The sequence below is a fragment of the Branchiostoma belcheri genome, unplaced genomic scaffold (genome assembly GCF_001625305.1).
Source record: "Branchiostoma belcheri isolate BF01 breed outbred unplaced genomic scaffold, Haploidv18h27 scaffold5, whole genome shotgun sequence".
Classification (NCBI taxonomy): Eukaryota; Metazoa; Chordata; class Leptocardii; order Amphioxiformes; family Branchiostomatidae; genus Branchiostoma; species Branchiostoma belcheri.
In genome coordinates this window covers 7,116,646-7,131,670 of record NW_017804131.1, presented here as the reverse complement: position 1 = coordinate 7,131,670, position 15,025 = coordinate 7,116,646, and the positions used below count along the sequence as shown (strand labels likewise).

The 15,025-nt window shown below is 38.3% G+C and overlaps 1 protein-coding gene across 1 annotated transcript in view; it reads right to left on the bottom strand.

Moving 5' to 3' along the window:
* Positions 1-13,526, bottom strand: part of LOC109480013 (transmembrane and coiled-coil domain-containing protein 4-like) — a 17,323-nt gene extending 3,797 nt beyond the window's left edge. The window contains exons 1-11 of the mRNA XM_019782143.1: positions 13,423-13,526; positions 12,234-12,726; positions 11,651-11,825; positions 10,556-10,583; positions 8,489-8,621; positions 7,890-7,987; positions 5,924-6,067; positions 4,737-4,856; positions 3,800-3,964; positions 2,801-2,937; positions 2,077-2,161 (exon numbers count right to left, since the gene is read on the bottom strand). Coding sequence (XP_019637702.1) covers positions 2,077-2,161; positions 2,801-2,937; positions 3,800-3,964; positions 4,737-4,856; positions 5,924-6,067; positions 7,890-7,987; positions 8,489-8,621; positions 10,556-10,583; positions 11,651-11,825; positions 12,234-12,726; positions 13,423-13,507 — 1,663 coding nt within the window. The 5' untranslated portion in view covers positions 13,508-13,526. The remainder of the gene's footprint in view (positions 1-2,076; positions 2,162-2,800; positions 2,938-3,799; positions 3,965-4,736; positions 4,857-5,923; positions 6,068-7,889; positions 7,988-8,488; positions 8,622-10,555; positions 10,584-11,650; positions 11,826-12,233; positions 12,727-13,422) is intronic.
* Positions 13,527-15,025: the final 1,499 nt, after the last annotated feature.

Genomic DNA, 15,025 nt, shown 5'->3' with positions numbered 1-15,025 from the left:
TTTTCAAAAGGCATGTATCAAAAAAAATGAAAAAAACGCCTGGGGGTATTGGCCCACTCTACCTCCATGCCAAATTTCAAGTCATTTGGCTGAATGATGGCGGAGTTGAATCCCTTTGACTGTTTGGCAGGAGGAGAAGGAGGAGAAGGAGGAGAAGAAGAAACACCAGAGAACACAATATATTTCATCCATACCATGGTATGGACTGAAATATAATTAAGTGACAGTTAACAAATCAAGAATTACAGTACCTCGTGTTGTATTCTATATGTACGGCCCGGTCCGGAACCCGTTATCGAACGTTATTGCGGCCCGGGTATGATATAAATGGAGTTATACAGTGGAAAATATGGGTTGTACAGTCACACTGTGGAAAATTTGGGCGAGTCCAATTTCTTGTGTTGGATATTGCAGTTGAAACTTGTTTCCTAATGACTTCTACCAACACAGATGGACTTTTAAGATAACTTTTAACATTCTCACAGCTCCCTGAGACTGACCTGGTTTGGCGCCGCTGACGGAGGGTGGACGGGGGCTCTTCCCGCCAGCTGCTGTTGCCATGGCAACTTGCTGCAGGGTCTGGATGTCCCCCTCTTCCACTTTCACTTTCGAGAGCGGGGAGCTCCACTTCATCTTGTACCGGGGCCCGGCTGTCACTCGAGCACTGCTCTCAGATCTAGGGGGGTAATTATAATGATAACTTCATTCCACAACAATTGTACAATGTATGGCATGTACTTCATGTAGTACATACAGTTCTAACTACACTTACATAAGGCTAGCCTAACTAGTGCAAGAGTGGGTGGCTAGTATGGGATAGGTATGACCTTTTACAATCACTGGAGAAATTTCTAATGTCTACACAGTCTTTGATATATAACCCCACAATGTGTATACAATGTGTAGGAATTACATGTATATACATCAGTGCTGGGAATCCCTTTTTCTGCACACCTATGCTGGTGCAGGTAACATACAGTAGAAAGTTACCTGCAAAAGACAAATTTTACCTGCCTCTTTCAGAATCTAGGAAATATGGTATTATACTCATTAGGGACATCCCTCGGATAGGACGTTAAATCGAGCCACACCCCATGCACATTAAAGAACCCTCCGCACTTATCGAAAAGAGTAGGGGACCTTCCCGGTGTGAGTGGTTCAAACATTACAGTCTGGACAGGTCTTATAATGCAGCTTGTACAGGTACGTACATGTACAATCATGTACAAAACTGCTGTGTTACGCCTAAAGGTAGTTTACCGGGTATGTGAAACAAACATACACTGTACCTACCTTGGGAGAACAGTGGCACACACGAGCATGTCGTTCATCATGAAGAGCCTGCGAGACTTGGTCTTCTGCACCTCTCCCCTCTCGTTGTACACCTTTAAAGAGGAAAACCCACTGTAAGGACTGGCAGGGTCACGGGCATGGCACACATACTTCAACTGTGAACAGATTTCGTGCACAGATTCGGTAATGGAATCTTTATAGACAAAAAAGTCATGCTTTTCCTAACAAAATTAAGTTTACTATCATGAAAGTTCATCTGTGTTGGTAGTTACAAGTTTAAAGTTAAAACTTTTGGTCCAACACAAAAAATTCTCTCACCTAGAGCTTTTGACCAGTCACTCTGGTCTTCCTCGGGTGACTCTATGTGGTGTTGTGATACCTGTGAACTGGCAGCACATCCACATAGAGTCACCCGGACATTTTGTTTCACTTGACACTGTAAGGATTTTAGACACTGAACAAGACTATTTCTTGAGAGGGGTGAAGGAAGCCATATACATCAGAGCCCATCACCCTACATTGAACTGCGACAGGGGCCGACATCGTCTACCAGATACCTTTGACCCAATGTTGACGTCACACTTCAAAGAAGCCACGTGACAAGCTTCACTGGGTCAGTCTACTGAGGAAGACCAGAGTGAGTGGTCGAAAGCTCTAGGTGAGAGAATTTTTATGTTGGACCAAAAGTTTTAACTTTATACATGTAAGTACTAAGTAACTACCAACACAGATGAACTTTCATGATAGTATGGTACTTTTTACTTAATAATTCCAGTGAGTTACCTTTCCTTTTTGCCATCTCCTTCAGACAGTAGAAGATGACTCGTGCACCGAGACTGAAACCCACCAGGGTGACAGGTCTCTTCCCCTGGGGATAGGAAACTTTAGATAATAAAACATCCTCAACTTAAAACATTCCAGTGGGTAGAAAGCTTGCTTCACATTCTGGAGGTCATGGGTTCAAACCCCACCTGGGTCATTCCAAAGACATTAAAAATAGAAAACACTAGTACTGTAACACTACTTTATCAGTGCTTGGCATTTAACAAAAATGCAGTAGAATTCACATCACTTCCAGTGCAAGTCTCTGGCTGCAGCGCTTGCACAACTGTGTGGCCCAAGGGCTGTAGGAAAAGACATGGGCACTGCCCTATACACCAAAATTTGGATGGTACATGTATCTTAGGGAAGGATCTTAAGTTATATTTCATACAATCTTGTTGATTTACAAGTCTGATGATCATTTTCAATTTTTGTTATGATAATGTTACCTTCAACACAGCACTAGGATCATACAAATTTCATTCTATGGTGCCACTTATTTGTGATTTTATCTTTATTTTATTTGTTTAATCATTTTCAGAAAATGATAAACCATGGGTGACAATCCTTGCACCGCAGCATCAAGTACAATTACTAGACACTGTCATAGCGCCAACATCATTGCATGATCTGTAATTTAACACTAGTTATTGATGATGTTAGTTAGTAGTGATGGTTAGTTAACCTGTTGGTGAGTTAGCAGGACCTCTGCCAGCTGTTTGCCGACCTCCTCTGACCTCTGCAGACAGACGCTCCAGGGGTTGTCAATGACGTACGCGGCAGACATGAGAGACACGGGCCAGGTTAGCGCTGCCAGCAAACCTGTCAGTAACGCAGTTGTAGGAAAGGTGTAAAAACATGCCTGTAGACAGGGGGGTTCGGAAGAACCCCCTCACAAGGCTCAAAGGCCCACTTTTTGGTCCACTTTTTATCTAAAGGTCCAAGATTTTTCTTTAGATGGACTGATTCTTATCATCAGCGGGCCTGGAATCATATAAACATGCCTACTTTGTCATTGAATAAAAAGTTATCTCTGCCTTTTTGTCTCTCAAAAACGCCTGCCAGGAAATGCCATTTTAGAAGGTTCATTTTTCAAAATTTTCCGGGGGTATTCGGCGCTCGCTGGTCCCTCACACAATGAGAAGAACCCCCCCCCCCCTCTGCAAAATCCTGGTTACGGGCATGAAAAAGTAAGACGTTTGGATGTCAAACAGACAGTGTAGGAAAGGTGTAAAAGGTAAGGCGTTCGGATGTTATATTTTACATCTTACATTTTTTACACTGAGTCAAGATCACATTCGCTTGAAATTTCAGAATTTAAAAAAAAGTAAACTGGAATAGTCTCCACCAGACTAACTACACTGGCTGAATTATAGTAAAATCTAGATAACTTAGAGTTAATTTGCCAGAGGAATTTGGCCACCAGATTTGCATACATTGTCAGTAAGTTACACAATGCAAAAATTGGTAAATATATAAAAGACTATTGTTATCAGCCCTACTCGATTGCAACACTATATCAAAGATTTATGCTAGCCCTTGTTGTTTTAGTAGTTATGATTTTAACTTTTATTACATACTTGTTGCATGTGAGCACTGTGTGTGTGCTATGTTCAATGTTGTAACATGTACAATCAGCGTGCAATTAAGTCCTTCTTCCTCAAACAAAAAGCACATTTCCTACCAGCTAGTACCGTGTACTTCAGGGCCTCCTGTGCAGCAGTGGTCACCAGACTACTGACTATGTATTCGAAGGCTCGGCCCAGGCTCAGCAGGTACTTGGCCTCCCATCTCAGACAGTACTGCTCCTTAGACTGCAGTAGGGTCTCCCAAGGAGCAGAGAAGTTGTCTTGAAGAGGAAAGATGTAGGAGATAAGCAAGACATGTGTAAGGCTGTTCCAATGAAAGCAGATGTGAGCGACATCAAATCAGAGATGGGACTAAATTAAATGGCCATATCATGTTTTTATTTGTCCTTAAAGTTTGTTGCAATTTGAACAAAGACAAATAAACAGAATTTGTCTCTTGCATCATTGACTCAGAGATAGGAATTGCATCTTTTCACAGTAGCACAAAAAAAAAGAGTTACATGTAATTTGGAACATCTTGGTTGAGTGCAATTATATTTAGGTACAGTATCTGTACCTTAAAGGCATCCAATGCGATTTCAGGTCAGCAAAACTAGAAATATTCTGAATAAGGCAATCTTTGTGATATTGAAACATTTTGCTTCACATTAGCACATTTAAAACAGAATTTCATACTTAAGGCATTTAAAACTGCAGAAACAAACCCCAAGATGAGTCCTTTATTTTCCAGCTGGCACCCTAAAAATCAGCCAAGGGCCCCTCCAGTAACCATTTTTCAACAGCATTTTGGGATTTTTTCTCCATGAGGGTCAATATACATTGGGATAGTGTGGATTCAACTCAGTATGTAGATAAATGACTAGAATATTGCCTTTGAAAAGTCGGGTTTTCAAGCCCTAAAAACTGCACTGGAGGCCTTTAATTGATAATACTGTTAAGTCATGTATTTGGTTTTGGACAAGAAAGAAATTTGCTAAAGAAATTTTAAAGCAACTGGCACACAGATAAACCATTGAATGAAATTCTATTTACCTGGCTTGTCTGACCGTAGCCAACCAGAGACAGCGATGGTGATGTGGAGTTGGTTCCCTTCAGTCAGTGGTTCAAACTCAAACTGTTCTACTGCTCCAACTCTCTTCTTCATCTTGTACCCTAGGAAAGGAAACGGTACCTTTCATCAAACCAGTCAGTAGTCACTCACTGACGAATAGTCAGTAGGCCTATACAGTGTACAAAATACTTTTTTGAACCAGGTTGCCCAGTACCTACAGCAAAAATTAGGTTGCCCATCAGAATTTTAGGTTGCCCCACCTATAAGTTACTACTTTCCTCAAATTGAGGAATGTTACATACGTAAGCCTTTGACAATATCTCTAACAGTTAACTGATACTAAAAATTAAAAAGACATCTGACGGATACAGTGGTGCAAGCCAAGTGGGCATGATTTTTTTTTGGGGGGGGGGTCTATTCTTAAAATTCAGGTAGCACACTGGGCTACCTAGATTCAAAAATAGCTTGCCTTAAGTAAAATTTGGTTGCCCGGGGCAACTGGGCAACCAGGTATTTTGCACGCTGCTATAGGAAAAACTGTTATGTTCCCACTGAAATTTCTTTGACCTAATTTCACACAAAGTTACCATAATTAGAAATAATGATGTACAAAACAGATTCAATCAAAGCATAAGTTCGTGTTAAGACCTCCTGATATAATAACCACAATAAAGAAATGGAAACTGAAGAGGTATGGCCATGTGTCACGGTCATTATGACATACTGAAACCATTGTGCAACAGTACAGGGAGGAAGAAAAATTTTTCCTGGGCACTACTAGACAACGGAAGAAATGCAGGTTAACATCATAGAATGGACTAGCATGTCACTACCGGTATTAAGTAAAACAAAAAACCAAGAGGGTGAAAAGAACTGGTTGTCAGATAATCTGTGGTGCTCCTGAAGAATTAGACTAAGGGAGGAGGACCTGCATGCGTTATATGCCCTTTTTCATAAGGCATAATCAGGCCTTCTCAGTCTTCGTAATACGTACATGTAGGTAGCCACACAAAATCATTGTAATTCATAATCAGTACACTAGCCGTAACACGTAACTGTTTGAAATCAGCTCTGAGAATTTCATGTAATTTGTAATCACTAACCCCCCATGCAGGCCCTCAGGGATAGATGGGAGACCTTAAACTATGGATAAAACAGCTCCCCCTACCTGTGAGGCCAGCTCCTGCAGCACCAAATAGTGACGTGATGACTGCTAGTCCGGCGGTGGAGCCCAGGACTGCAGCACTGGTGCCACCGATGATGGCTCCTGCCCCGGCCGCCACCAGGGGAGCAGCTAGTCCTCCTGTTAGTCCTGAAAAATATGATTTGCTTAAGCCCGGAGTCCAGCCTTGTTAGCTTTATTTAACAGGGCTGGACTTTTGGCTAAATTTGCTTATGTTATCATAAGTAATTAGGCCACACCAATTTAATTTCTTGGTTAACGGATTCACCGCTTCATTTTTTTCCGATTTACAAATAAAAATAAAAATTGAGAATCAACTGCAAAATGCTCATATTTTGCCCTGAACAGATGAAAACAGTCCTTTTGTTACTACTTGTTACAGTCATTCCATCCTTCAATGCAATGGTATCATTAAAAGTTCAAAAGTCATTGTTTAAATTTTGAACCAGCCTGGTGTGTTGACTTCATGGCTCCTATCGTACCATTTGGGGCCATAATAGGATGCCTAGGCCTGTTTTTATTTATTTATTTATTTAATTCGATTGCGACGATACAATACCCTGGCCACCCAGGCAGCATACATGTAGGTGATTTCGGGCGCCAAACAATACAAAGATTAAACATACACAATAACATACTAATACAGTAAACTAACAAGTAAAGATTAAGCTAAAATCAATCAGTTATCAATATACAATACAACCAAGCATAATAAAGTACTCAATCAAGATAATAATAGCAATTAATGTTTTGGAGGTCAGAGGTCAAGGGCAATTGGATATAATACAGTATGTGAGGAAATATATACATGTATAACGTAAGATTGTAAAAGGTTAACTTATGTGGTACCACGGGAAGGGCCATCTAAACGTTTTGTGGTGGAAATAAATGTTTCAAATGCCTGTTTTTATTTTTATCATTTTATTCAACCGCCCACTCCGTTATTTTTCTAGAAAAATCTGTTAACCAAGAAATTAAGTTGGTGTGGCCTTATCTCTGCAAATGTTGGTACAAAAGGTAAAGATTGTCCCATAGCATTTTAGAGGCCATAGCTATAGGCAGTCCACTATATCTATCTAGGCCACAGTATTAGAAGGTGGAGCCCATCCCTCTCCTTCCACTGCAGTTTACCTCCCCAGCCAAAGTCAGGTACCCATTTTATGACTGTAAACCAGTGACCTCTTGATTTTGTGTCTGCTCGCCAAGCCTCTCAACCATTCATGATCAATGCCACTTGGAATTAACTGGTTGGTTGGTATATTTACTGGTTGTTGATTTATGAATAGAAGATACTAGTAGTGGCTACCACTTCTCTATGAGAAGCTCCAAGTTTATGAACAAATTTGCAAACATTGTACGTTGAATACGGTGGAAGACGAAACACATTTTATCTGAAATTGTACCCTCTATAGCAATGAACGAAATGAACTCTTTGATGTAGCCCCCAAATTCTACCCAAACTTTCACACATATTCAAATGAAAAGAAAACTACTCTCCTCTTAACATCTGAAAACCCACAAATTACAGAAAAAGTGTGATTCTTTAACTTGTCTTCCTCTGTCTTCAAAAAAGAAGTCAAACCCAGTAGTTTTTAATAGTAGTTTCTTAGTAGTTAGTAGTGCTATGTGTAACATCTGTGTCCATAATATCACCAGGGTCCATAATATCGCCACCTTGAGAAATAGTGTGCTTAAGATATTTTTACTGCAACATACCCTAGGTATGTACATTTGATGTGTGAAGGAGTGCATACCAAAAGTATGTTGCAGTAAAAATATCCTTAGGCACACTATTTCTCAAGGTGGCGATATTATGGACCCTGGTGATATTATGGACACAGATGTTACTAATTATCTGCTTTTATACCAAAAGTTTCTTCTGTTCATGCAATTAGCCATCGGGCATCATAAAACTCAATATATTAATGGTTTCAGGGTTTGGCAGATGTACCTATGAGAGTGCCTCCAACCACTGTGGCCAGTCCAATGGTGACAAACCTCTTCCTTTGTTTCCTCTTCTTTTGCTTCTCTCTCTCCTTCCTTTCTTCCCTATGATGTAATACCACGTAGATGAGAGAAATTAGACACAGCATCTTCAAATGCATACATCTTCACATGAACATCTAATGTCTGGTATGGAATATAAAATGGGATATAATATTAAGTAAATACGCAAGCACAGAAAAGCCCTACTGGTTGTAACACATAGCCTTGAACAACTGTTAATGTCCTAGATGCGATGCTCCTCCGAACTCCACATCTATGAAAAGCTGCCCTGATGGCCAAATAGTGCAATTTCTAGTGTAAATAAGGACACAAACAAATGTTTTAAGTTGTAAAATGATTTTTTTTTGCTTGTCTGTATCTGTATAGCTGGTATAGTATAACTACCCTTTAGCATAACACACCAGCTTTGCAGGCATGTGGCATGGCAGCAGCTGGCTACATTACACCGAACAACTTGTTACACCTAACCTTTGAGCATCTAACTCTAAACACTGTTTAAAGCTATGTCTGGGGAAAACCCTGAGGTTTTTGAGTCCCACTCACTCGCTGAGTTCAAACTGATGTTCCTTGAGACTCTTGACGAGAGATTCCTCGTAAGTCTCGACCTCCTCCCACGGCACGCGCAGGTACAGCGCCACCTGCTTCAGCAAGCACCTGGTACGGGCATCGTAATCACCTGGTGGAGAAAAATTTACATATTCCTGAAAATATGTTTAAAGTTAAAATTTTTGTTCCAACACAAAATATTCTCTCACCTAGAGCTTTCGACCAGTCACTCTGGTCTTTCTCAGTAGACTGAACCAGTGAAGCTTGTCACGTGGCTTCTTTGAAGTGTGACGTCAACACTGGGTCAAAGGTATCTGGTAGACAATGTTGGCCCCTGTCGCAGTTAGATACCTTTGACCCAGTGTTGATGTCACACTTCAAAGAAGCCAAATGACAAGCTTCACTGGGTCAGTCTAATGAGGAATACCAGAGTGACTGGTCGAAAGCTCTTGGTGAGAGAATTTTTTGTGTTGGACCAAAATTTTAACTTTAAACATGTAACTACTATTAAAGTACCAACACACTCAGATGAACTTTCATGATAGTATTCCTGAAAATAGTTTCATCAGGTTGGTATAAAGCATAGGATATAGGGGTTTTCTTTTACACAGTTAATACTGTCTCTATCTTACGTAGCTTATGTTTCTGTGTCTATCAGACACGTTCCTTAGAGCTTCTGACTGGAGCTCTGCTTCTCACCGCAATACGTAGCCAATGTAGGTGGCGCTTTTGTGTCGAAAACGCATCCTAAATGTGGCCGAGTTTGTCTGGTTTGGGTACAGGCCCAGACCAGAACCTAGTGTACTTAAACAAGCTTGGGAAGCTATGTACAGTATAAATTATATAATATATCCAGCTGCCAACAAAATGTTTATATTTTTTTGTACTAGCTTCATAATTTCATTAGACTAAGTGCTTATCATTGGATCAACTTGGTTTATGAAATTATGTTGAAAGGATCAAAAAAGGGTATAAAAAATTCAAGTAAAAGGGATGAAGTAGGTAAAATTCCATACCTTGGCTGCCTGAGATAGCATTACAGATCAGAAGGGGAAGTCAGAGGACAAACTTTCAGATGGGAAACATTTTGCAAATGGATGGGATGGAACAGAAACAGGCATCCAATACCCAAACTCAGATTCAGTTTTTTGCAAAGGCCAAAATAAATGTTATAATATATATCCTTGAAGATGTGACCCATACGATTCATTTTCCACTTTACATGCTCTAGTCTTTTTTCACATACCCTGCTTCAGAAGTAGTAATTTGGATAGCTTTCAATGGTAGAAATGGCATGGTGAATTATCATTAAAAAAAATCCAAGATGAAAGATGGCAATATCACACTTTGGCTTGTTGAGATAGTCTACTACTACTACTACTAGTACTTGTTTTCAAATCACCTTATTTATTCATACAGACACATGTGTAGTAAGATACTGTTTATATATATATATATAAGGCCACACCAATTTAATTTGTTGGTTCTCGGATTTTTTCAGAAAAAATATGAAGCGACAGGGCGAAAAAAAATAAAAATAAAAACAGGTCTAGGCATCCTATTATAGCCCCAAATGCTACAATATGAGCCATGAAGTCAACAAAAAAGGCTGGGTTAAAATTTAAAGTATAAATTTTGAACTTTTAATCAAACCACTGCATTGATAGATGGGAAAAACTGTAACAACTAGGAAGAAAAGGAATTTCCTCAACTGTTGGGGGCAAAATATGAGCATTTTTTAGTTGATTCAGAACCAGAATCTTTTTTTTGTTGTTTTTTTTGCAAATCAGAAAAAAATGAAGAGGCGAATCCGAGAACCAACAAATTAAATTGGTGTGGCCTAAAGAGGCATTCAAAAATGTGTTTGGGCAAAAACATTTAGATAGAATACTACATTGTATGTCTTTCGAATTCTATAAGGCATCCATACATGGATACATCCATACATACATACATGTATGTGTAAAATTATAATTATATACTCTAGTAGTAAATAGGTTCAGTAACCGGTACTCATGTCACACAAACGATGTTGAAATTATAACACATAAAATGATGCCATACCTTCTCTTAAGCCAAATGTTAGTAGATCCTGTGAAAAAGTGAAGAAAAAAATCACAAAGAATATAATGGATGACGTGTGGAATAAGTGAGCACTGACATTTCAATCAAAGGCACTACATCTACCATCTTGCAAAAAGGAAGATGTTTAAAGTGTTTTAAGCATCAAACAAAAAGTTGGGATGAAAAAGAACTACTAGTACACGGTATACATATGTATATGATAAATAGAAGACAGTGAATTAAACTGCAAACCCTTAATTATTTTTCATCCACTTGTCATGTCAAGCTTGATTATTTGACAGTATGACTATGCAAAAAATGTATACAGATGCTTATTCAATATATATGTATATCATTCCTCACTCACAAAACAAATTACTTATTATTCTAATTATTTTGCAATAGGAGGGAAAAATGTTTTTCACTGTGTTGTCAACTACCATAATTCTAGGGTACAGTAATATTTATTTCATGTATTCTTGGCTTGGCTTCGCTCTCAAAGATTTTTAGGGATCCTTTCCACTTCTGGTGCACATATTACTATCATGGAAAATGCACACCAGTGTACAAAATGCATTCAAAGTGTAATGAATTTGCAGTTAAGACTAGAGGATGACGAAAAATTGCAAAAGCAAAAACTTCAAAAGATTCAAGATTTACAGTACTATTGGCTCCACCCCTGAGGTGATGCCAAAAAACTAAATTTATGCAGCAAGTTTAAACTGTAATTTCCAACACAAGAAATTGGACTCACCCAAATTTTTGACTGTACAACTCCAGTCTTTGTCAAGGAATGAACAATCCACCGCTTCCTTGACGTCACGCAAGAGGCCATCTACATCAGGGCATTACAACCAACCCTCAACAGAAACGGGGGGCGCCACAGACTTTCTGCAACCTATGATCCACTGCTCACGGAGTCACATGTGTTATCTGCGTGACGTCATGGAAGCGGTGGATTGTTCATTCCTTGACAAAGACTGGAGTTGTACAGTCGAAAATTTGGGTGAGTCCAATTTCTTGTGTTGGAAATTACAGTTTAAACTTGCTGCATAATGACTTCTACCAACACAGATGGACTTTCAAGAAACTTACTTGCACCAGGGGAAAGGCACTTGTTTCCAGGTATGGTTCCTTCACTAAGGTGTCCACAAGAGAGGGGAGACATTCACTGCCCATGCCGTGTTGGAATGCCTCCATGGACGCCTCAACAGACTCCGGAAGTTCCAGGTATTCCCGAAGGGAGAGTAGGAAGTTCTTCTTCCACTGCCTAGATATAAATGTACGAAAGACCAAAGGTACAAGTTCAACAAGGCTTCATCGGGTCGGTTTTCACCATTCAAAACCCATTTTCACCGTTCAAAACCCAATTTTTCATCATTCAAAACCCAATTTTCATTCTTCAAAATACAATTTTTCATCATTCAAAACCCAATTTTCATCCTTCAAAATTCAATTTTTCATCGTTCAAACCCCAATTTTCACCCTTCAAGACCCAAAAGAAAAGAATATAAATCATATCAAAATGATCAATGAATTCTTTATGCTAACATATGTAACGTTATGTACATAAAAATGATGATTATAAGGAAGCATTATTATGATATTATATCATGTTTTTCAGACTTAAATATATCAAAATCATGATTCAATTTTAATAATGCATAATATTCCATACCTGTCATATTGAGTGTCAAACAACTGGGCCATAGAAATGGCACATAGAGCAGCATATGAGAAGTGTGCTGCATCCGATATCTTCTTGACAATAGGCTTAACATCAAGGTGTGATGGTCTTTCTATCACTTGTCTATTGTCTTCTGTAGTAGTGTCATCACTGTCGGTATCTCCTACAGTCCTAGACAACTGCTGGTCGTTTTCTGGTTCAGTTTTTGAGTCTTCCATCTCAGAAATATCAGTAGAAGTAGATTCGTTTACTAGCTGTGGCTGGGATAAAGTGCTTTCCATATTTTTGGTTTGATCAGTTTTGCTTGGCACTGCGTTTTTCGTGGCATCTTCTGATGATGATTCGTCAATGGAAAAGTGACTTGTAACAAGAATAAGGTCTTGTTGATCGTCGTTGTTTGTTTCAGTGGTCATGTCATTGTTTCTAACAGAGTTGTTTGTGGGTTCTGTTGGTTGAGATGCTGGTTCAAGATCGTTGTCTATTCCTGGAGGAAAAAAATCAACACATTTCGATTACATTAATTTCTGACAGCATATGCTGAAAATGAATTTAGACTTCTTACTAGTACTTGCGTGGATAGAAACATGTTTAGAGTTTAAAGTTACTTGTCTAGCACTATCATAGATGCTTGTTAACATATTATTATTAACAATTTTTATTTTATCATGAACCATAAAATACATAATACTTCTACTTCTAGAAAAAAATAAAATAACAGAAAATAATTTCTTATGTGCAATGTTGTAAACCATACATTCTTGTCACACCTTACCTTAGTGAAATTATATTAAAAGCTTCCTTTTTTTACTTATTTATCTTATTACATCTCACCATATGGGTAAAAGTAGATTGCAGAATAATTTTTATCAAAATCTAGTTTATCATCCATATGGTAAAAATTAAGACACATGGTATACGTTCAATTTCTTTGCGTGCAGAAAAAAACTATGGAAATTACTGAAATTGCAGGGAAACAGTTAACTCTAGGAGTAGTCATTAATCGTTGATATTAGTCATTTTGGGGGCAAAAAAATTTCAACTTTTTTTTCAGCAAGCGAGTTATAAAACTTTACACATGCCAACGAGTATAAAATTGCGAATTCAACAAGAATTTCGAATCAACTTTTACTGAAACTGCTACAATAGCTGGTTAAGATGATCCTAGCAATTTCTTTCTCACCGTTGTTTATTTTTCTTTCCTGGATGTCTTCAAAAGAGGAAGATTCTTCCGTTTTTTCACCCGGTGGATCAGCTGGCTCGGCCATTTGGCTGGACTAATCTACAACTTATCAGGGAGGGGTTAAAATTCATTCTAAGATTTATTTTTCATCATATTAAGCATGTAAGTAGCTTTATGCAATGATTTATGTTATAATTTTCTACTATATAGATGTTATATTGTATATTGAATAATATTAGGGTATGTGAGATGATATCAAGAAAATTAAATTAACTACACTTACCTGTCTTCTTGTTGGTATCGTCGTACTGAGTTCCGGTACGTTGACCTTTAACCCGGCTTATTTTCCCCGGGAAACAGATGTTCTGTTGCATATACCGTCCGTCTGCTAAACAACCGACAAAATGTCGAATTTCTGAGTAATAACGAGCCGTTTTTGGTGTTTTTAGGGGCTCAACATATTTCTATGTACACCGGGAAGGAGAGGTAGAGGAGACAAGTTTTGAAGTGGTGAGTTTACGTTGTAAATTTGTCGACAATCGTTCGAAGATAAATTTATGATCATGACACTTTGGAAAAATGATTACCGACGATGATGCAAGTGTTGATAATTTTTTAAGGGTGGCTATTTTCTTTTAGATAGACCAGTATATACGCACCCGTTTTAATAGGACAAGTAAGTGATCTTTTTTATGTGTAAATTATGTGATATTATGTAAAATATCTTAGTTATGTACAATTGGTTATAAAAAGTAACGGTTAACTTAACGTTAACGTTAGATGTAACGTTACAATTTTTGTGGGTGGTGCCGTACTTCTAATAAGTACCATGCTGTTGTGTTGTAATAACAAGGTGAATGATTATATAATATTCACATTTATGATAATTTGTGTTTACGTGTTACTTTTACAATTATAATACTTACTTTGGTGTGGGTGATTATGATTATCATATTTTTCTTCTTCATCTCATACTAAAAGGTTGACAGGATAATGATTTTTTTCAAAATAGAGTCCCCCCCCTTGAAATCATGAAATGGAATAACCCTTAGGTGTGACTCAACAATGTCTTTCAAGGTGTGCCATTTTATTACAAAGGATTGACCTTCAGTGTCAAAATACAATTAACAGCTACATGTACTTCATCATTAAATTGTGGGAAACGTTGGTTCAGAGGGAAGTTAAAAATTCCGTAGGAGACCCCCAGCACCACTCAAGCCAAATCAATGGACCTAATTCAATTAATATGAGATTTAGTAAACGACAGGACAGACAAAAATTGGAACTGGGATTCAATAATAAAATGTAAACGAGGGGTTCAGCTCAGAACCAAGAGGTCCCAGGTTCAAATCCTGCAAAGTCAAAGTCACCAACCTTGTGCCCTTGGGAAAGGCACTTTACAAGACTTTCCTCACTTCGCTCAGGGGAAAATGAGTTATGCCAGAATGATCATTATCATGATCGTGGGCATTAAAGGAAAACAAACAAACTAGAAAGATAACATTTGCAAAGCAAATGCATAATGTTTGCTTTAAAATATGGTCTGCTCTGGTAATTCTTACTCAAACACATTCATATATATGGTCAGACAGGAGTATAAATC